Source organism: Musa acuminata, chromosome BXJ1-2 (assembly GCF_036884655.1).
Source record: "Musa acuminata AAA Group cultivar baxijiao chromosome BXJ1-2, Cavendish_Baxijiao_AAA, whole genome shotgun sequence".
Taxonomy (NCBI): domain Eukaryota; kingdom Viridiplantae; phylum Streptophyta; class Magnoliopsida; order Zingiberales; family Musaceae; genus Musa; species Musa acuminata.
This window is the reverse complement of record NC_088328.1, coordinates 17,200,505-17,224,812: the sequence shown is the minus strand read 5'-3', so window position 1 is coordinate 17,224,812 and position 24,308 is coordinate 17,200,505. Positions and strand designations below refer to the sequence as shown.

Genomic DNA, 24,308 nt, shown 5'->3' with positions numbered 1-24,308 from the left:
ATCATTCTCCCTCTCAATTCATTCGACTCCCGGCTCACGAGAGATTTAGAACTTCTCTGCACTACACCTTCCTCTGCATTTGCTCGATTTGGCACAGACGCTATATGTCGTCAAGCTGTTGGTCGACGTTGCCATGCTGTTTCTGCAACCCAATCGAAGTCGTGGCTGATCGACCTTTGCCCACCACGTGAAAGGTCAATCAGATTGGTTTATAAGACTGGAATGGATTTACTATTACTTATGAAATTATGATTTGATCTATGAAGCTAAAGCCAGATTAATATTTTAGACGTGAATTTATTGGATAAAATTTCGAACCCATAACCTTTCGAAACATTTTGAAACATACACCGTTTACACGCTTTTGGCGTGAACTGATTCATATTCTGTTCTGACACCATAAAAATAAAATAAAAGAACTATCAAATAAACGAAGAAGGATTTGTTCGATTTACCAACTATTAGCTTAGAAGCAAAATCTGGTTGATCATTACTCACATCTTTCACAAAGGCAAAAACAGATGGATAATACGGGGGAGGAGGTCAAAAAGGGGGAAACAACGTAACTGATGAGGGTTGTTCAACATGGAAATCACAGTTGGAATCCATCACTTCGAAGTTGTCAGCAACAAAGACAATATTACTGTTCCACGGCATTAAGCAAAGATGAACTAGTTATCAAGAAAATTATAAAAATGATCCAGCAACAATGACCTCTTCTTCTGCTTAGCTGAATAAAAAAAAGGTTGATGGAATATTTTCATTTAGCTAACGAGGAAATCTTCATGCAACCAAGGACCCAACAAGGCATCACAAAAAAAATAAGACTACAATGCACAGAATATAGCGAGGACAGGTTGCAAGCGCACGTGCTCAACGATTTGCCTTTGCAACACGTTCAATCTCATCCTTCTTCTTGATAGCATAGCTGTCATGCCCGAAAGTGCGATGATCAGATGGAACCGTGAAAAAATAATAATAAGACAATAAAAGGAAATGGAAAGATCTAAATAGTTTCACCTGTTGGAAGAACCCTTGGCAGCATTGATTAGTTCATCAGCAAGGCACTCTGCAATTGTCTTTATGTTTCTGAAAGCACTTTCACGAGCACCAGTCGTGAGAAGGTAAATTGCCTGATTAACCCGCCTCAATGGTGAGATATCAACTGCTTGACGTCGGACGACACCAGCAGACCCAATTCGAGTTGCATCTTCTCTTGGACCACTGATGTGCAAATAATTGCAAAAGAAAGTGCATGTCTTCAAAAAGGCAGTGTGACTTGGATATTCAAGCATAGGAGAAAAGATAAGGAAGCTTGGTTCTTTAAGTTCTAAATGGTATTCTTTATTAGAAAGCAAAGCACAGTTGTGACACATCATTAGCATAGGAAATTTTAACCTCTCAGATGCTCCAATTAACATACTGACTGTGGCTTCAAAAACAAGAAATCTCAGAATAAGTTATGTGCAGGCTCTTAATTGAACTCATACAAATCTGATAAGTAGAATAGAAAAAATACATAGCAAAGCAACCATGGTGATTCCTTCCTACTTTTTATAGAGAAGCCTTGGACGATTTACATACTTATGATTCCAGTCTAGCATTATCCTTTTTAAGTAACAAAATGCAGAAAGAATTCCTATCATAAACTGTCTTGATAGACTGGGAGTATTTTTACTATTTCCAAAAGAGAAGAAATAAACTAAAAACTAAGACATACTACCAACATGCTAGAAGATGAAGATCTAATATGGTACCAACTTCTACTTCTGTTTTGTTATTTCTGCTTGTCGCCTTTTGTTGGTAGCAGACTATGAGTGTGTCCTTCTATAGAATATTATTCAATGCAAGAAAAGTTGAGTCAAATAACCTGTTAATGATAGCATCCACAATGACTTGGATTGGGTTTGCATCGGTGAGCAGATGAATAATCTCCATCGTATGTTTAACAATGCGAACAGCCATAAGCTTCTTTCCATTGTTACGACCATGCATCATCAAGGAATTGGTCAATCTTTCAATAATTGGGCACTGAGACTTTCGGAACCTCTTGGCAGAGTATCTTCCTGCCGTATGCGGAAGATATGTAGCATGCTTCGGAGGAGTCACAGCAATGTAATCTGCAAGTGAGATGTCGCTGACCTGCATGTTGTGGATCATAATTGAGTATATAAAAAGCACATGGACTAGGAGAAGAAAAAAAATCTAGAGTGATGTTAACTCAAAGCAAACAATAGTGAATGATCAGTTAGTTACAGAAAAAAAAATGAATAAGATGATACTGATGGAAAGACTACTGTGACATTTAAGAGATTAGAAACCAGAAAGAACATGCATAAACATCAGGGAGCATTTTTATGAATATAACAGAGAGATTATAAAATTTATTAAGCAAATTCTCAGAAAAAGCCCTAATTTTGAGAAATTTTTGTAGAGCGCCACCATAAATTTTTCAACATCTTAATCAGTGATTTAAAAAAGCGCTCGAGCGCTCACCTAGGCGCTCAAGCGAGGCAAGGCCCAAGCGCCTCGCTTCATTTCCAGCGAGGCAAGGCGAGCCAAGGCGTCGGGCGCTTCGGGCGAGCGCCTAGGTTAAACCAGGTGACCAAACCAACGTTTTAGGGCTGGTTCAGTCTCTAGTGCTTTAGTTGGTTCAATCGAACCAACTAAAGCACCGATATCAACGCGACTTACCTAACCCCAACCCTGCTCGGCGTTCACACTACCGCTGCTGCTGCTCGTTGTCGCTGCTCCCATTGCTGTCGTTGCCACTGTTGCCGCTCTCGCTGCTACCGCTGCCATTATCGTCGCTCGCCCCTGCCGCTGCTCGCTTTTACCGCTATCACTATCGCCGCTCCCGTTGCTACCACTGCCATTGTCATCGCTCGCCGTTGCCGCTACCACTGTCGCTCCCGCTTTTCTCAATCAGCACCCTCGGTCTTCCCTTACACTCTTCTCTTCTGTTTCGTTTCTCCTCTTTCGAAAGTATACTGTTAATTGTATACTAGTAACAAAATTTATATTTATTAGATTAATAATATATTATTTTAATTTTAATACTATTAATTTTTATTTATTTGAAATTATTGTTAGGTTTCAGGATAAATGACAAGTGTACAAAGCAACTCAATAGAATCTCCAATGACATCAAATAAAGATCCTACATGGAAGTATAGTTATCTAAAGGATTCAAAAGATCCTAATGCAGTGACTTGCATGTTCTGCGATAAGACTACTAGAGGTGGTATTTTTCGTACAAAACATCTGGTAGGAAATTTCAAGAATGCAACAGCTTACAAAAAGTGTCCACCTGAGGTAAAAGAAGAGTTGCTGAGTTATATGAATGAAAAGAAGACGCAAAAGAATGAATCTTACAAGAATTTACCAGAAAACAATGTTGAACATCTCAGGGATGAAGAAGAAGATTATTCTATAAGTATTAACCTAAGTGGAAAAAAAGTATACAACAAAAAAAGGAAAAGAAGTTATGAGTACTAAGAAGGGTAAAAAAAGACCGATGGATCTATATATGTTTCAAGGATCACAAAAGCAACAAGAGAAAGGCAGAAGGCTCAAAATTTAGACAAACAAATATAAGTGATGCTTGTGATAAAGAAATAAGAGGAAGAACAATTAAGCACATTGCTCACTTCTTCTATCAGGCTAGTCTTCCCCTTAGTGCAACTCGTTTAGACAATTTTAAGGAAATGATTGAAGCTATTGGAAGGTATGGTGCAGGATTAAAACCTCAAAGTTATTATGAGATGCGAGTTCCATTGTTGTAAAAAGAGTTGAATTATACAAATGGCTTACTAAAGGGTCATAAAGAATCATAGGCAATACATTGTTGCTCTATTATGTTAGATGTTTGGACTAACAGGAGACGTAGGAGTATAATTAATTTTATGATTAACTGTTCTTTAGGGACTATGTTTGTGAAGTCAATAGATGCTTCATCTTTTGTAAAATCTGAGGACAAGATATATAATTTACTTGACAAGTTCGTGAAATAAATTGAAGAACAAAATATCGTTCAAATCATAACCGACAATGGAAGCAATTATGTATTAGCTGGTAATATTCATCTTTTAAATTTTTATTTATTTTATCTTCAATTAAATGTGTTAAACTCCTAAGTCTTATCATTTTTGTTATCCTTTATCTCAGGTAAATTATTTAAATAAAAAAGACAACACTTATATTGGACTCCATGTACGACACATTGTATTGATTTAATGTTGGAGGATATTGGAAAGATCTTAAATATCAAGAAAATCTTAGAAAAAGTAATTTTTGTTGTTGGATTTCTTTATAATCATATTGGGGCTTTGAATATAATGAGAGAATTAATAGGGAACAAAGAATTAGTGAGATATGATGTCACCCAATTTGCTACTTCATTCTTGACATTACAAAGCGTGAATCGTTAAAAGCATAATTTGATAAACATGCTTACCTCTAATAAATGAGTGACAAGTAAATGGGCAAAAGAAGCAAAAGGCAAGAGGGCTACTGATGTCATCTTAATACTATCCTTTTGGAATCATGTAGTTTATATATTAAAGGTAATGAGCCCTCTTGTTCGAATCCTTCGGTTGGTGGATAATGAAAATAAGCATGTAATGAGATATATTTATGAAGCTATGGATATAACAAAAGAGACGATTAAAAGGTCTTTTAATGAAAATGAAAAAAAATATGAGAAAATTTTTACAATCATTGACGAATATGGAATTATCAACTTCATCGTCCCTTACATATAGCAGGATATTATTTGAACCCTGAATTCTAGATTAAATTTGTTGGATTTGATGTAGAAATTTTGAATGGGTTATATCAATGCGTTGTAAGATTAGTTTCAAGCCTTGAGGTATAAGATAAGATTATTCATGAATTATCTTTATATAAAAATACCGAATATCTTCTTGGAATTCCAATAATCGTTCGATCTAGGACAACTATGTCTCCAGGTATTAATAATTTGATATAATTAATTTCATCTATAGTATGTTACTATATTATTGCTAATAATAACAAATTTTGCAGCTAAATGATGGAGCCTATTTGAAAATTCTACACCGAAACTTACAGCAATTTGCTATCAAAGTACTTAGTTTGACATATAGTGTTTCGAGTTGTGAGCAAAACTGAAGTGTCTTTGAGCATGTAAGGATCACTAAATATTTTTATTTTAATTAATTTATTTATTTAAATAGATATATTAATATATTTTTAAATTATATGACATAACAGATTCATTCAAAGAGAAGAAATCAGTTTAAACATAAACGATTACACGATCTTGTTTACATAAAGTATAATCAAGCTTTGAAAACTCGTCATGATTTGTAAAATAGAATTGATTCAATCTCATTGCAAGATATTGATGATTCAAATGAGTGGTTGGTGGGAGAAATGAGTACTAACTTGTAAGATGCCGAAGATAAGCTTGTATTTGAAGATGATAGATTGACATGGGGAGATGTGACAAGAACTTCAAGTGCTGGAGAATTACAAATATATACAAGCCAGATGACAAAGAGAAAAATAAGTACAAAAGCATCAAGCTCGGCTCCTGCTATTGTTGAAGACATAGAAAATAAAACATATTTTAATGAAGAGGAAGGAATCGAAGGACAAGAGGAAGAGGACAAATTCAATGAAGATTTGTGTGAAAATGACGATAATATTGATTATGATGAATGACTTTGATGTAAAATTTTATTATTTTGAATTTTAAAACTTTTTATTAATGTGACATTATGATTTTAAATCTTAGATTTTCTTAATTTAATAGCATATTTTTATTTAAAATTTTAAATAATTATATTTATTAATTATATTATATATTTTGGCGCCTCACTTCACTCGGGGAAGCGCCTAGCGCTTTTTAAATCACTAATCTTAATAATATAATTTTTTTTATTTTCTTTAATTTCTTTTAATTTTATCAAAATATAATGTTTCCATAAAATATTTTCGATATTTGAGCTTAAAAATAAGTAAAAAAACTATTTTAAACCACCTACATTATTTAAACAAGAAAATTATAAAAAATAATATAACTAGATCTTAACCTACTTAAAAAGAGTTGGAACTTTCAAGAAACATTTGAATTGGAACTAGATAAAAAAATATATATAACTTTCTTTTTAAAAAAATTAAATATATTTTTTATTTTAGAGAAATTTAACTTTTAAGAATAAAAATATAACAAATATTTTAAAAACTTAAATAATAAAAATAATGGTCTTATATAATTTTTAAATTTATTTTCAAATTTAAATATTTAAAAAAATTATATTTTTATTTTTAAAACATATAAATATTATTATAATATTATTATTCTTTGCTTTATAACTGATAAAATTATTTCTATAATATATTTTTATATATTTATTTTATTATTTTTAATAATATAAATTGATAAATAAAATAAAATCATAAATCCTAACTATTTGGGATGACATTATAATTTGATATTATCAATAAATTATTTAACACAATTAATTTTAAATTGGCTGAACCTATTCAATTGTATAGGTTGGTTCATAAAAAAAGTGCAGAGAGAAGAAACAGTTTTTAAGGTAAAAAGAGAAAAAAAATTATTTAAGAATAATTTTGCTATTTCGAAAATTTTAATTTTCTATGAAAATTTCTCAAAACTAAGGGCTCTTTCTGATAATTTGCCCAAATTTATTTACAATTTACGATTACATGAACATTTCATGAAAATAGTGAAAACTTTCAAAAACCTTTCAGGGAGAATTTTTTATAAATGAACTGCAAGGTTGGAGGTGAGCCAATTTAAAATATCAAAAATAAATGAGAATAATAATAGCCATGTATATACAGTATGCCAACCTAATAAATAATATGCTAAAACTTTTAGGTTTAAACTTATTCTTGTTCGTTGTAATATGGTTAACAACCTAAGGCTAGTCATCCCAGAATATATAGCACTAGTAAATAGGAACTAATTATAAGACAATCAGAACTATCATGCATTTATTCTCTACGATGACATTGCAAGTCACGCTCCGAGAATCAGTGACTAAAGAATCTTAAACCTATATGCTCAATTCAGATAATTTGTTAGGAAAACCTACATCTAAATATCCAGTAAAGCTTCCCCTTCCATCCGTGTCATCATACAACCTAACGCTTGCCAACCACATCAAGCACTGGCTACTGACAAACTTATCAGAGAGCTAAATTATACTTTTAAGTTCGTAAAATATTTATTGAGCATTCCAAGACTATCTCGCTTTCAATTGATTCTCCACCAGCCTCTACTTGATCTGTACAAAAAGATGTATAGCGAAACTTATTTTTCCATCTATATACTAATATGAACAACTGGGAGAAATAAAATCACCTCTTGAGGAAAAAATACGACAGTGTCTAGAACAGGAAAACATCTCGTAGAGAGATTCCACTCTCGCACACAAGAGTGGGTATGACAGATCCTTTCTCAGAAACAAGAAAATGCGGCTATGACACAAACAGAACAAAGAAAACAAGCATCTTTCCTTGAACAGATCCTCAAGTCTAATGCATGTCACATCCACTATGCAGGGAAAGGGCAAACAAGGACAGGAAAAGTGCAGCCTTTTCCCAGAAACAGAAGCAAATGCAACTATAACACAGAGAAGGAAGAAAACAAGCATCTTTCCTTGAACAGGTCCTTAAGTCTAATGCATATCACATCCAAGCGAAACACTCAACTCACATCTACCAAATATCAGAAGGGAGAAAAACAATCAGATTCACAAAAGCAAAAGAGATTAAAAGCACAAGGATGGTATCGCAGAGAGAAGAGTACAAACCTCGACATCGTCGAAGGACCAGCGGTTGAAGAGTTTAACATCCTGTTGGATCGCCATGGGGGCAGCGCTGCCTGGAATCGACGGCAAGCTAACGCGCAAGCGGCGGAAAACCCTAAAGGACAACCAAGGGGAGTGTGGTCGGAGTCCAATACTTATAGTTCGATGACGATCAAGATGGAACGGACGATGCACGATGAATCAGCGATCCCAACCACGTGATCCCTCTCAAAGTTATGGAATGACGTATTTGTCCCTACATATCATTATATGTAAATATATACCCTTCAAGTCTAACACAAGTATCCTGATATCCATCCAAAACAATTTTGAAATAAAAAAATATTTAGTGTACAAAATATCTATTTCTTAAAATTTTTTATGTTGACAATAATATTTTCAAATAATATTATATTATCTAAAATTAAAATTTTAAATTGATAAGATTAATGACAAACATATTACGTCTCTCTTAGTTTATATATGAAAATATTTATGTTTTCACAAGTAATAACATTTTTACTAAGTAAACTCAATATTATCATTAGAAAAAAAATTATGCTTTGGATGGCCTATACAAGTTTGTCCTTTTAAGTTTAGACTACAAAAGAATCCACGGTTCCTTGTTTCTTAAGGATGCAGGATTAAATATGTTTATTAATACCTTCAATAAAAGAGTTAGGTTTTTCGAGCCTCATGAATCATTATTCATCTTCATTGGTTCCTGAGGGCTTGAGAGAAATTATCTATTTTGGATGTGTTCACACTATTTTGTCCCTTTAAGGTGGATTCCAAAAGATGTCTCTGATGTTAGCTTTGGCACTTATAAGATCCTAGTTTACTTACTCCTTAAATGATATAGGACTAAATATATTTATCAATACCTTAGTAGGAGAGTCGAAACCTCTTGGACCGCACGATGGATGTCATATGATAAGTCATTATTGTCTTTGAATCACTAAGACTTATGAGTAATTTTTCGCTTTAGGTGGACCAGCATAGTTTTGTCCTTTCAAGTAAACCCTAAAAGACACCTTTAAGAGTAGAGAGTAACTCTATCGCTTATAAGGTTTTATTTTCTTAGACTCAGAGAGCATTGATAAACTTCCGGGTGGCCCAAAATATGCTAAAAAACCATCCCTTTCTCGAAGTTATATAAAAAAATCTTCCTTTCCAACTCTTGTTGGAGCTTGTTGCCCCTTAGACTTTGTAGCCACTTCGGATACAAAGCAAAGAAGTCGAACTTCTAAACCACATATTATAGCACTAAGAGTTCTTCGTCACCTAGACAAACTAGGTATTCCAAAACTGAAAAATCTCAATAAAAAAAAAGTGGAGGGGGGAAGTAGCTCTAGAGTGTTGGTGTATATGCAAAGGTATCATCGGTCGAGGACTTGATTGGTATTTAGAAAGCTTATATAACATGCTCTAGGTCAAAGATGCTAATACATGAGTTAAAGTTAAATGATCTCATCTTGTAGCAAAGGTAGTGATTTAGTGTGTAGGGTCGATCATCGGTTGAGAAGCAATTAGCTTGGACTTGATCGGTATTTAGAAAGCTTATATAACATGCTCTATGTCAGAGATGCTAATCCATGAGTTAAAGTTAAATGATCTCATCAAGGCTTGTAGCAAAGGTAGTGATTTAGTATGTAGGGTCGATCATCAGTCGAGCAATAATTAGCTCGGACTTGATCGGTATTTATAAGGCTTATATAACATGCTCTACGTCAGAGATGCTATTACATGAGTTAAAGTTAAATGATCTCATCTAGGCTTGTTCGATCCTACTACTTGATGGATTTGTCATGGTAGGAGCAACGTCCCTTATGGTAGTAATTTTGATCCCTTTATAAGAGGAAGTATGTGTGGCCGAAGGTAGTGACATGACTTAGTGACTCATTCGAATCCCAATTTGTGAATGAGGGAAAAGACCAACTAAAAGATGTCTTGGACCATTTTGAAACAATGATTCCAAATTCTTTGAGTGTTCCTCGCTTAGAAAGTCTGAATGCTCTAAATTGTTTAAAAATGTGAGGAGAATGAATGAAAGAGAGTCTCTATTTATAAGAGCAGATTGGAGTTGGCTCTTCGATTGGGCCACATATGTGAAATGTTAGGTAATCATTATGGAATATCAAGGATTCGATTTAATTTGATCCAATGTAACCACCGAAATGAGACGTCGATAGGAAATCAAGGTGATGAAGATAATTCACATGAGATTCATTGGCAAAGCTATTATGTAATCATCCACCACTACTATATAACAAAAGGTGTGTGTTCCAAGAAAATTGTTTCTCGACACAACATGACAGAATCAACCCTGAAATGCTATTTCAACAACTATAGCATGGTCAACCGACAAGCACTATTTTGATGACTACAATGTGGTCAAATCAATCTTAAAGTGCTATTTCAATAACTACAGAGCGATCAAATAAACCCTCGAAGGTGTTATTTCAATGACTATAATGTGATCGAATCAGCCTTGAAATATTATCTCAATGACAACAACATGGACGAATCAGCTCTAATAAAATGCCATTTCGATGATTCTAAAGCATTATCTGATAAAAACTATATGGTTTAATCGACCATACAATGTTGTCTTGTTTTACAAGGTTGATAGCCCATGAAAAGTCATATCATGGCCGATCTTATTTCATGTATGTAGATATAATAAAAGGACAAATGACATAGAGTTAGTTAGAAGAATATCAATACTTTATTAACGTATGGTTGACATGTCATCATTTTCGAGTAAGTAGAGCATTGTCACATGACTAACGTGTTAATATTACTCAATCCATTATTGTCACTATTTGATCAACACCTTATTCGTTGATATTTTTAACTTATATGTCATAGGAGTCCTGAAAAGATAAAGTGTCATTATAACACTCCATTTAATCTCATATCGGAAATATGCAATGATTATGATTGGCTTGTATGGGCCTGATAAGTATATTATGATACTTTCAGCTTAAATATTTTAGTCCAGAAAGCTCGAGTAGGAAAAGACTATCCGTAGATGAAGTCAGAGAATAGTGTAACACCCCACTCAGTCTCACATAAAAAATAATTGGCTTATATGGACTTGATGAGTGTACTACGTTAATTTTAACTTAAGCATTTTGGTTCGTGATTGAAGGACCAAAATGAAGTTATTGGCCAGTTAACTCATCGAACTCGAGTCGTGATAGTGATGCCGATGGAGACTAGCTCTAACTTATTAGTTACCCCATGATTCTCAAATTTAATGCACGATCACTAGCCTTATTTACAATCATATAAAGCGTGTAATTGTCCGACTCTGAACTCAACGAACAGTTGTCATACCTTCAAGTCTCTCTCGAATGCAAATTGTATTATATAAGTTTGGAAGAATCCTCTAAATGATTAGTTTTGATCAGCCTACCCAACACTGAATCTTCCTAGGACAAATGTAGAAATGAACATGGATTGAATCTATAACCTCCTCCATATCTAAAAATCAAAATTTGAATCAACATATGTAAACAAGAAGCACAATTAATTATAGCAGTCCAGTATTTTTGTATGAAGTTACAGTATCATACTCATCATAGCTTAGTAATGTACCACTCTACTTTATTATAATTATTTTTTATAATGAACATAAATATTATATACATTTTCAAAAATATTTTTATCTAAATTTAAGATTTAAGTGAAACAAAGAAAAAAAAACTAGATTTGTTATGATCCTTATCTTGAAATATGCTAACACATTTACAATTTTTACTCAAAACCACTCATGTTCGTATAAAAATCTTTTTTTTTTTCGGGGGGAACCTTAAACCTACAATAAAATTGTTAATTAAAGTTGGTGGGGGATTTGGATTGGTTGTAATGGTTTTCAATAGATAAATCGCTCATTTTATATGGCCGTTCATACACATATAAATGAATATACATATTATAATATTTTTCATTGTATATATACATAAATTTAAGACTAGATGACAAAAAAGATTTATCATTCGTTCTTTTGAAATATGTCAAAGCCTTCCCAACTTCCATCACAATTGAAATTATTCCTTGGTTCTAAAAGAGAAAGAGACGAAGAACTAAAATGTTCACTAACACCAAAGAAATGGTAAATTTCATCAACAGAACACAGCCTCCTCCTTGTCCACTTAAAATTTCTTCTTTAAAGATATTTCATATTTAGCCCAAACACCGAATACAATTAGTTTTAATTGCATCTTCGGGAGACCAATAATACATGGCTAATTTAGAGATATTTGTTAGATTATATGGTTCTCTAATTAAAGAGTTTGATATTAGTGAAATATAATAAGATATATTATAAATATGATTGGATTCTTGATTATGATTATTGATTAATAGAGAAAAAAAAAAGTTTGATGTTAAAATAGGATTTCTTATGAGATAACCTTGATCGGAGTAACTCTCCTAATAATTTATCCAAAACCTTCTACTCTCGCCTAAAATTAAACATGACCTCTAGGATCTAAAGAGAAGCATCTCATAAATGATTCAATTGAGGGATTATAGTCTCTCTCTTAACCCTTCTCCCTAACTATCAATCTAAGTGGTTCTTGTGAAAGGATAAGAAGAGAGAAAAATGATCTAGTTCTAATTGCAAATTGATATCTCAGATCTGACGGTGGTGTGACTATAGATCAGAAAAGGTTTATTCTTCTAAAGAGCAATGAAAGATACACATCACAATATTATTATATCTAATTTTATTTTTGAATCTCGAATTTTGATGATTAAACCAATTGATAGTATTTATGATTTAATCTATGTTTTGAGTGATACATGATGCTTCAATAAGGGAGAGACAATTAAAGCAGGAAGAATCATGTTAGGTCGGATTAGAACAGATCAGAAGATTGGACATCGAGCTACAGGATTGGTCGACGTATCGATAGAAGACTTCGGGCCATGGGTTCGGGCATCTAGCCAAGAAGAGTAAAAATTATGTCAATAAAATCGGAGTTGCAGAGGTCAACTGGCCGATTGGGCAATAAGCCGTAAGAGAGGACGATGCGCCGAAGAATCGGACGAAGCGTTGATGAACCAATGACATACCGGACAATATTTGATTCAAGCTTTGTAATAATTGTCTAGATCGAAGTAGGTTTTAAGTGTATAGAATTAACTATGATAGCGATTAAGGCATAAAGTAAAATAAAGTCCCAAAGTCAAGAACTAGATTTCGTTAGGAGTTCGAGAGTTCGTCGAAAGTCCGAACGTTCGTCGGAAGTTCTACCGGAATTGACCGAGAAATCTAGGAGCTTGCCAAAGAAGCTCGTCGAAACTCGCCAAGAAAATCGTCGTGAAGTCCAAGAGCTTTCCGGGAGTCTACTGAAACATTGCCAATAGATCGTCATAAGTTCGCTTGAAGCTCGCCGGAAGAAATCTAGATTGTTAGAACCCTTGTAGATTCTAAACTTGGGGTTGATCTCTTTAGGGGATCGGCCTCCTTGGAACTCTATAGGGGTTCCTCCCTCCAAGTTGCTGCTCAAAGGCTACAGAAAAGATTCATCTATTGCTTAAGAAAAGAAAAGGAATACATGGCTATTTATAGGGCTTCTAAACCCTAACTCCTAATAGGACTCCTACTTAAGACTCTTACTTCTAACCAACTCCTAATAGGACTCCTACTCAAGACTCCTATTCCCTTACAACTCCTAATTCTTCTCTAAGAAAAAACCTCCTACATGAATGTCCCTCTCAATTAGGACTCTCCTAGCTAGAGTCCTAACAGACCCGCCCTCTTCAAATCAACCTTGTCCTCAAGGCTGAGATTCCATGAACTCGGGGAACCGGGTCTTCAGCTCCTCATATAGTTCCCATGTGGCGTCTTCACGTGGTAGATTATTCCAATGCACTAGTACTTCAGTAGAGGGATGTCGGCGATGCATCACGATCCTGCGATCGAGGATGGCTTGAATAACTCCATCCTCAGTTGTGTTGGGCAGTTGGATCTGGGGTGACTCATATTCTCCCAACTTGGGCTTTAGGCATGATACGTGGAAGACAGGGTGAATTTTGGCATCCTTAGGTAATTTAAGTCTGTACGCCACGACTCCAATACGCTCTGTGATCTGATAGGGCCCATAAAAATGTGGGGATAGCTTCATGGAGGCTCGAGTGTTGATAGAGAGTTGCTTGTATGGTTGTAGGCGAAGATAAACCCAATCTCCCACTGAAAATTCTCTTTCACTTCGTCGTGTGTCGGCTTGCTGCTTCATTCTGGCTTGAGCGGTAGAGAGATTATCTTTTAACAGTTGTAAGAGTTTGTCCCTATCAATCAATTCTTGGTCAACCTGATCTACCTTGGCTGAGCCAATTATATACTTTGGAATCACAGGGGCTGGTCGACCATACAATGCTTCATAAGGGGCACATTTTGTAGATGAATGATATGTAGTATTATACCACCATTCGGCCCAGGGAAGCTATTTCGCCCACTCTTTTGGTCGGTCGCTAGCAAAACACCGGAGGTACGTCTCTAAGCACCTATTTACCACCTCTGTTTGGCCGTCAGTTTATGGATGATACGATGTGCTCATCTTGAGTTTGGTGCCTTGTAACTAAAATAACTCGGTCCAAAATTTACTAGTGAAGATCCTGTCACGATCACTTACGATGGACCTTGGCATCCCATGCAGTTTAACAATATTTTCTATGAAAATCTGGGCAATACTAGCAGTAGTGTAGGGATTTCTCACAGCACAAAAACGAGTATATTTCGTAAGTCGATCAACCACCACGAGAATTGTGCTTTTGCCTTTGGAAGATAGTAGCCCTTCAATGAAGTCCATGGAGATGTCAGTCCACACTGAGTCTGGTATGGGTAGTGGTTGTAGCTTCCCTGGATTTGCCACAGTTTCACCCTTGTGCTGTTGACATACATCACATTGTGCCACATATTCAGCAATAATTTTTTTTATCACTCTCCAATAAAAATTTTGCTTCACTCTTTTGTAGGTTCTTAGGAATCCAGAGTGCCCTACTGAAGGTATGGAGTGCATTTCATGCAAGATGATTGTGATGCAAGGGGAGTCAGGTATAAGCACAATGTGACCTTTGTAGCGTAGATCCCTCGAATCCCAGGTGTAGTGGGCTATTGCACTTGGATCCTCCTCCAATTTTTTTATGATGTTGCTGATCTCTGGATCCTTCTTCCATTCTTCCCTAATGTCCTTGAGGAGACCGGTGGTAGGAAGGGAGATGGCTGAAACCTTAGCTTGTTCAGGTAGCTGTGAGAGTGCATCTACAACAACGTTTTCTTTCCCTTTTTTGTAAATAATTTCATAATCAAATCCAAGAAGTTTGGTTACACATTTTTGCTGCTCAGGGGATGATATCTTTTGCTCCAAAAAGTACTTGAGGCTTTTATGGTCAGTTTAATTTGAAATCGCCGGCCGATCAGGTAGGGTCTCCACCTCGTTACTACATGTACAATGGCAAGCATCTCCTTATCATATACTGACATGTTTTGATGGGAGGGAGATAATGCCTTGCTAGTGTATGCGAGTGGTCGACCATTTTGCATGAGAACGGCTCCAATTCCGACTCCAGATGCATCTGCCTCAATGATGAAGGGTCTATTGAAATCTGGTAGCGCAAGCACCGGCGTCATTGTCATGGCTGCTTTAAGTTTGTCGAAGGCAGCAGAGGCTTTGTCCGACTATTGGAAAGCATCTTTTTTTAGTAAAGAAGTGAGTGGTGCACTGATCTTCCCATAGTCCTTAACAAATTTTCGGTAGTAGCCCGTTAGTCCAAGGAACCCCCGTAGTAATTTCACGTTTGTAGGTTTCGACCAGCCTTGCATTGCCTCAATTTTTGTTGGGTCTACCGCCACTCCTTCTTATATTATATGCCCAATGTACTCTACTTTTTGCTGGAGAAAGCTGCACTTTGGTTGCTTAATAAAAAGAGTATTCTCCCGAAGGATCGTCAAAACAATCCATAAATGCTAAAAGTGAGTCTCAAGAGAAGGGTTGTAAACGAGAATATTATCGAAAAATACCAGCACAAATTTACGAAGAAAGCTCCGAAATATATCATTCATGAGACTTTGGAAGGTTGAAGGAGCATTAGTGAGTCCAAAAGGCATTACCAAGAATTCATAATGGCCATCATGTGTGCGAAATGCAGTTTTTGGAATATCATCGTCACATACCCGAATTTGGTGGTAACCGGATCGGAGGTCCAACTTCGTGAAGACTCGAGCTCCTTTCAATTCATCAAGAAGTTCATCCACCATTGGTATTGGGTACTTGTCCTTGACAGTGATGTCATTTAAAGCTCGGTAGTCGATGCACATCCGCCAAGTTCCGTCCTTCTTGCGTACAAGTAGCACCGGTGAGGAATAGGGGCTGCAACTTGGCCGAATCACCCCTGTTTCAAGCATCTCCTTTACGATCTTTTCAATTTCATCTTTCTGGAGGTGAGGATATCGGTACGGTCGAGTGTTCGCTGGTGGCTTGCCCGGAAGGATTGGAATTCGATGGTCATGTTGCTGAGAAGGAGGAAGACCGCGCGGTTCAGCAAATATGTCAGCAAATTCAGTAAGCAATTGGGCAAGATTTTGATCTTCAATTTCTATTTTCTTCTCTTCTAGTTGTGGCTGGAGATGCATCAAAAAGCCACCATTTACCTTGTGCAAACCTTTCTCCATTCGTTGGGTCGAAACAGTGGTAACGTTGCTTCCGCGCTTCCCGCGTAGGATGATCTGTTTGCCCTTACAGTAGAATTTCATAATTAATTTAGAAAAGTTCCAAGAGACATCACCTAGTGTAGTCAGCCATTCTATGCCAAGCACTGCCTCATAGTCATCGATTGGTAGGAGGAAGAAATCAGTGATAATTTCTTGGTCTTGCAGTAATAGTTTCACCTGCGGGCATCTTTGGTCGCACTTTAGGATTCTACCGTCGGCAACCTTTACATCGAACTTGCTGCAACCTTCAATATGCAATGTCATCCGAGCAGCAACCTTACTATTCAGGAAGTTATTAGTGCTACCCGTGTCGATGAGAACAGTAATCGGCTGTTGTTTGAGAAGGCCTCCAACTTTCATCGTTTGCAGATTTGAGTAGCCGGCTAGTGCGTGTACCGTAATGTCGGTTGGCTGTGGCTCTTCTTCCATATCTTCTTCTTCATGTTCAAGGCTCTCTTCTAGATGTTCAATGACCTCTTCTTCTACTGGTTCAATCATAAGAAATCTACCTTTTTTACAGCGATGCTCGCGGCTCCACGGCTCGTCGCAATGCCAACATAACCCCTTCGCGGATCGCTCCCGAAGTTCTTCTCTTGTTAACCTTTTCGGTGCAGGGACTCGGTTGATAGTAGGGGGGGCTGAGGGCTTTAGTATTGTAGGTCGTGGAGTGATCCTAGTCCTCCGGGCTTCATGGTTCAATCGCTCCTCTTGAAGTCGTGCGAAAGAGATGGCTGCCATAATCGTGTATGGTTGTCGCGCCTTAACTTCTCCCCGGATCTCCGGCTTTAAGCCCTTAATAAAGGTCCCCAATAGTTGTTTTTCAGACCAATCACGAGTTTGATTAGATAATCTTTCAAACCTGGTTTGGTACTCCTGAATGGTGGAGGTTTGTCGAATCTTTGCTAGTTGTCCATCAATGTTCTCGTAATAAGTTGGTCCGAAGCGGATCAGTAGTCCTTCTTTGAATTGTCGCCATGAAAGGACTCCATAAGTGTGTTCAAACCAGTCAAACCATTGTATGGCATCCCCTTCAAGATGTATAGCTGTAATTTCCACCATGGATGCATCCACAGTTTTATGGTACCGAAAATATCGCTCCGCACGCGAGATCCAACCAATTGGGTCTCCTTCTTCCCATCTAGGGAAGTCCACTCTCATGCGCGAATAGTTGGGGTCGGTCATAGAGCCTCCCCTCTCTTGGTAGTCATCTCTTTGGGCATGATGTGATTGGTTAGAGCTCTCTCCTTGATGTGATTTCTTCGGGCTTGGTGGTCGGCCCAAACTGAATTCGGTAAGGAGAGTCCGAATCTTATCCTCCATTCGTGCCTCAAAGGCTTCAAATTTAGCATTGATTGCCTCCTCAGATGCCATAGTATATGACTCCAAATCTGTGATGTTAAGATCTCTCTTTTGTTGACGGGTTAAAGGCATGTATAGGTTTGATAGAAATCAGTGAAAGTTTGATGAAGAATTGTGTTGTCTTGTAAGAGCAGAATTATCGTCGAAGAAACAGCGGTTTCTCGACGAAATCTCCACCAAAAATTTGAGAGATTTAAGGAGGGAATTGACAGTAATATCTTAGTTTATATGACAGAGAAAATATAGTATCAAGATCAAACAAACAGTGCTATGCGGCTGAAATTCTGCAATGTATCTTTCGTTGTAGAGATGAAAACTTTATGATGAAAAGTTTATGCAGCAATATAGGAACAATTTTTTTTTTTTTTAGATTTTCGGATAGGGATAACTAAATTGCAGCAGTAGTAAGGTAGGAAACCAGAACCTGTTACAATTCACGGGATGATCCGCGGTGGTGGAGATGATGGCGGAATTTGGCGACGATCTTTTAAGCAATTGTGGGAATTGCTTTGGATAGTTGTGGAGGGTTGATGGATGGCAGTGGAAGGGTAGCGAGATGCCAAGAACGCTGCTCTGATATCAGGTGTTAGAACCCTTGCAGATTCTAAACTTGGGGTTGATCTCTTTAGGGGATCGACCTCCTTGGAACTCTATAGGAGTTCCTCCCTCCAAGTTGCTGCTCAAAGGCTACAGAAAAGATTCATCTATTGCTTAAGAAAAGAGAAGGAATACATGGCTATTTATAGGGCTTCTAAACCCTAACTCCTAATAGGACTCCTACTTAAGACTCTTACTTCTAACCAACTCCTAATAGGACTCCTACTCAAGACTCCTATTCCCTTACAACTCCTAATTCTTCTCTAAGAAAAAACCTCTTACATGAATGTCCCTCTCAATTAGGACTTTCCTAGCTAGAGTCCTAACAGAATGTCCCTCTCAATTAGGACTCTCCTAGCTAGAGTCCTAACATAGACTTACCGGACTTGTTTAGCTTAGTGTATGCCTCAAAATTCATAGTTAGCATATAATTAGGTTGGAATTAGGCCAACTTAATTATGGGCCAATTGGGCCCAAGTTTAGGCTATATTGGGCCAAGTGAAAAGGCTCAAACAATAACCCAATAGATGAAACCGTTGTGGCACAATCTCTGAAACTTGTGTCAAGCGGTGGTACTGCCCAGACTTAGTCTTCGAGACTGTCATGTGATGGTACTGCCAGTTTGGGCGGTAGCACCGTCTAGACACAGTCTTCTAGGTGGTGGTACCATTAGATTGGGCGGTGGTACTGCCTAGTGCAGGCCGTGGTACCGCCCGTGTCCCGAAATCATGGGGATTTAAATTTTGGCTCTAAGTTTTGAAGTCATTTGGAGTCTATTAATACCACAGCATTCTTGCATAGAGTAGAAAAAAAGGTGAACAAAAACTCTGTGTTTCTAAAGTTGAAAACCCTTATAAAGTGTAGAATCCCTCATCCTAAAGTTTAGAGATCATTCTAAGGGAGAGTGTGAGGGAAGTTTTGTAAAAAAGGTTGTAAAGGTTCTCTCTTAAACCAATCAAAAGGATAATCAAGTTATAAGGGTAGTTGATCTTCACCCATTGAAGGAAGATCGTTAGTGGATGCCGGTGGCCTTGGCGGAAGGGGAATTAGTGGAGTGGATGTAGGTCACGATGACCGAACCACTATAAAAATATTGTTTGCATTTCCTTTATGCAACTTACCTTTATTGCAAACTACTTTACTTTTACTATGCTTCCATACTCTTTCAAGTTAAACATATTATCTATACGAGCTTTGTTAGATATCAGATTTAATCGAAACGAAAATTTTAAATTAATATTTTTACCACTGCACTAATTCACCCTCCTTCTTAGTGCCAACTCGATCCTAATAGTTGGCATCAGAGCCCAGTTTTTCTTATTTGGTTTAACACCCAAGAGAAATGGTTATTTTTTGCTTTCAAGAGGGCTTTTCTATCATTCATCCTCCTATGTTTAATGAGACGGACTACACTTATTGAAAAACTCAGATGAGAGTTTTCTTGCTTTCCTTGAACCTTAATTTATGAAATATTATTGAAAACAGATTTGAAATGTCTTCTCTTCCAATGAACGATTGGAATGAGTTGGAGAAGAAGAATTTCTCTTTAAACGTCAAGTCTATGAATGCCTTGTTTTGCGCTTTAGATAAAACTGAATTCAATCGAGTTTCTATTTGCGAAACAGTTTTTGACATTTGTCATACACTCGAAATCACACACGAAGGCACAAATAGGGTAAAAGATTCTAAAGTTAATCTTTTGATGTATGATTTTGAGTTATTTCGCATGAAGCCAAACGAAACTATTATTGACATATATACCTATTTTACAAATGTCGTCAATAGTTTAAAAACTTTTGGCAAATGTTTTTCGAATTTTGAACTTGTTAACAAGATATTAAGATCCTTTCCAAAAAGTTGAGATTCTAAAATCACAATAATACAAGAAACAAAGGACTTGAACCATTTTCCTATTGAAGAACTGATTGAGTCGTTGATGACATCAAAATAAGTTGTATGGCTCTTCTTCGTGAGAACAACCTTCCAAAGAATAGTAAGGATTTGACACTTAGAACAAATGAAGACCACTCGAGCGAAAGCTCAAGTGATGATGACTTTGAACTCTTGACTATAAAGCTTAAAAAGTTCATGAAACAAGAATTAAAGAATACAAATGAACTTAAAAAATAGTTGCCAAAGAAGAAGAAAGTATTCAAGGCGGCTTGGGACGAATCGAGCTCGTCCGATGACGAGAAGCAAACCAATAAAAACAAGGTGATAAACTACGCCTTAACGACTTTCGATGACAATGTAATCAAAATCCCTTTTGTTTATTTTGAAATTACTTGATAGTTTTTATAAATTATTTTTTAATTTAGTTTAGAATTTTTTTTAAATCACATGTTTAATGATGTAATAAAAATGTTAAAAGTTTTGGGATCATGCTTATCGTTTTAATGATTTTAAAAAATAAAAAAATGAGCATGATAATTGCATACTAACACGTAGCGCTAAGTATGCATAATGATCATTTTGTAGATTTAATGATGCATAATGATTTGAAATCTTATGTTTTGGAATTATGTGTTACTCTTTTGATTTTATATCTTTCATGACATGATTTCTTTATATTTATGATTTACATATCTCATGATATGATTGAATCATTGATGCAAAGAAGGAAAATACATTACTACAACAAACAAAATGAATTTGATTAAAAACGCTTTATGAAATCATGCTTGAAGAAATAATGTAATGATGATTTAAAATCATGCTTAATGAGTTTATATTTCAAAATTATGCATAATGATCTTTGTGATGATGAACTTTGCTTTTAAACGATGATGCATGTTTTGATTTGGTATAAAATTTGGGCATGCTTGTAAGAAATCAAATCACTTAAATTGAAACAACTAAAAAGAGGAAAGCATTTTTCATGAAAATTTCTTTTTCTCTATCATATCGATTTTTCACTGAGAGATTGATGAAGTTATTTATGCCATTTTGAATCTCTTGAAAGTAATTTTGATAATTTGATAATTTTAATTTAAATGAGTTTTATCCATTTTGATTTCTTGGAATTACTTGAGATTTTTTTTTGAATCAAGATTTCTTCTTTTTACTCCTATGATTTTTCTTGGTTGTTTACTAAAGAGGAGATTTTCTATATGAATCATAAGATTTCTTATACATGAATTGAAATCTTTTTCTCGTATGTTTCTTTTTATGAATTACTAATGAGAAAATAAATGATGAATATTTGGTATCATGATCAAATTATTGATTTAATGTATAAAGTGATAAATGCTTAAAAAATTTAATGTCTTAGCATCATAAATGTTATGCCCAAAATGATGTATCATGAATGCTTGAGTATCATGTATGATATACCCATAGTGATGATTGATTTATTTATTTCATGCATGAATGATGCACAAACATATTGAATTAAGAATGATACTTTATCTTTGTTATAATGTGAAAATTGATGTAAAGAGAAAAGAATTACAAAATTATATTCTTCTCTTCTTTTTTAGAATGACAAAAGGAGAGATAAAATTTGCTTACTTGCATAATTCAAGAAGAAGCAAATCATGTTACCTTGCATATCGCAAAGAGAGGCAAAACTTACTAGCTTGCTCATTTCAAGAAGATGCAAAAATAGGTTATCTTGCTCATCTCAAAAGATGCAAAAATTTTACCAACTTTCATATATGAAAAACTTGATAGTTTAAATGTTCTAAACTTGCAATTTACTATCTCGCATTTTTTTTTCAAAAACTTGCTAGTTTGAACATTATAAAGAAAAGCAAACATACTAACTTGCACATCTAGCAAAAATTACAAACTTGTAAAACTCACCATTGTTGCTAGCTTGCATGTTATAAAATGATGTAAAATTTTGCTAGCTTACACTTTGTAAAGGAAGCAAAAATTGCTAGCTTGCACTTCTCAGAAAGAGAAGAAAGAACTTACTAGCTTACATATTCTAAAGCGATGAAAAATTTGCTAAATAGCTTGTATGTTGTAAAACTTATATATCTCTAAAACTTGATAGTTACACTTCTCCTTTTTATTGATGACAAAGGGGGAGAAGATATGATGATATGAGAATCATACATGGTAGGGATGTAATAATTTTGATATTTTGATACCGTGATGATTTGAAATATTTATGATGATGCAAAACTTATGATAATGATGTATGCAATGCAATGATATGCATATATTATGTTGCAAATATTCATGATGAAATATTTTTTTGACTTGAATTCAGTTTGAATTCAATGTTCTATCAATATGACATATTGATAGGGGGAGCTAAGGTTAACTTTGTTATCAATTAGTTATCATCATAAAAAAAGGGAGAGATTGTTGAATCTTGAAATTTGATGATAAAATCAATTGATAGTATTTATAATTTGATTTGTATTTTGAGTGACACGGGATGCTTCGATCAAGAAGAGACAATTAAAATAGGAAGAATCATATTGGGCCGGAGTAGAACATATCTGAAGATTGGACGTCGAGCCGGAGAATCGGTCGACTTATCGGTAGAAGGCTTCGAGCCATGTATTCGGGTATTGGGCCAAGAAGAATGAAAATTACACTAAGGAAATTGGAGTTGCGGAGGTCAAGCTGATTGGGCAATAGGTCACAAGAGAGGACGATGCGCCGAAGAATCGAATGAAGCATCGATGAACCAATGACATGTCAGACAACATTTGATTCAAGCTTTGTAATAATTGTCTAGATCGAAGTAAGTTTTAAGTGTGTATGATTAACTACAATGTCAATCAAGGCATAAATCAAAATGAAGTCCTGGAGTCAAGAACGAGATTTCGTGGGAGTTTGAGAGTTCGTTAGAAGCCCGGATGTTCGTCGAAAGTTTTACCGGAATTGATCGAGAAGTCTAGGAGCTTGCCAAAGAAGCTCATTGAAACTCACCAAGAAGATCATCGTGAAGTCCAGGAGCTTGTAGGAGCTTGTTGGGGGTCCGCTGGAACATTGTCGAGAGATTGTCGAAAGTTCGCTAGAAGATCGCCGGAAGCTCAACGGAAGAAACTGTTAGGACTCTAGCTAGGAGAGTCCTAATTGAGAGGGACATTTATGTAAAACCTACCTAAGCTAACCCATATTAAAGCGGTGAAGAGGTCGGCTAGGGTTAGGAGGTTGTTTCTTAGAGAAGAATTAGGAGTTGTAAATGAATAGGAGTCTTGAGTAGGAGTCCTATTAAGAGTTGGTTAGAAGTAGGAGTCTTGAGTAGGAATCCTATTAGGAGTTAGGGTTTAGAAGCCCTATAAATAACCATATATTCCTCCTCTTTTGCTAAGCAATATATGAATCTTTTCTACAGCCTTTGAGTAGCAACTTAGAGGGAGGAACTCCTATAGAGTTCCAAGGAGGCCGATCCCCTAAAGAGATCAACCCTAAGTTTAGAATCTGTAAGGGTTCTATCACCTGGTATCAGAGCAGCGTTCTTGGCATCTCACTGCCCTTCCACAGCCATCCATCAACCCTCCACAACCGCCCAAAGTAATTCTCATAATTGCTTAAAAGATCGTCACCAAATTCCACTGTCATCTCCACCACCGTAGATCATCCTTTGATCTTCTCGTGAATTGCAATAGGTTCTGGTCCTTATTTGAAAATCTAAAAATTTTTTTTTCTAAAATTGCTGCATAAACTTTTCGTCAGAAAGTTTTCATCTCTACGACGAAAGATACATTGCAGAATTTCAACCGCATAGCACAGTCTATTTGATCTTGCTACTGCGTTTTTTCTATCCAAATCTCTACGAAAATTTTATGATAGCTTTGACACTTCCTAACAGCAGATTTTCCTTTGATTTTGTCAAA

General features: G+C 35.8%; 1 protein-coding gene across 1 annotated transcript; it reads right to left on the bottom strand.

Annotated features, from left to right (window-relative positions):
• Window positions 1-656: 656 nt before the first annotated feature.
• Window positions 657-7,973, bottom strand: LOC135596081 (small ribosomal subunit protein uS7-like). The gene is made up of 4 exons (XM_065087797.1): window positions 7,830-7,973; window positions 1,871-2,142; window positions 1,021-1,224; window positions 657-928 (listed from the first exon to the last, which is right to left on the bottom strand). Exons 1-4 carry the CDS (start codon window positions 7,884-7,886, stop codon window positions 874-876), a joined length of 588 nt encoding a protein of 195 aa, XP_064943869.1. The 5' UTR covers window positions 7,887-7,973; the 3' UTR covers window positions 657-873.
• Window positions 7,974-24,308: the final 16,335 nt, after the last annotated feature.

What these genes read in the sequence shown, in the direction of transcription:
- LOC135596081 (XM_065087797.1), bottom strand. Translation starts at nt 7,886, where the DNA reads ATGGCGATCCAACAGGATGTTAAACTCTTCAACCGCTGGTCCTTCGAC. An exon ending in GTGGATGCTATCATTAACAG is followed by an intron (nt 1,225 to 1,870) that starts GTTATTTGACTC and finishes TTTGCACATCAG; the next exon opens with TGGTCCAAGAGAAGATGCAA. An exon ending in GCCAAGGGTTCTTCCAACAG is followed by an intron (nt 929 to 1,020) that starts GTGAAACTATTT and finishes CGGGCATGACAG; the next exon opens with CTATGCTATCAAGAAGAAGG.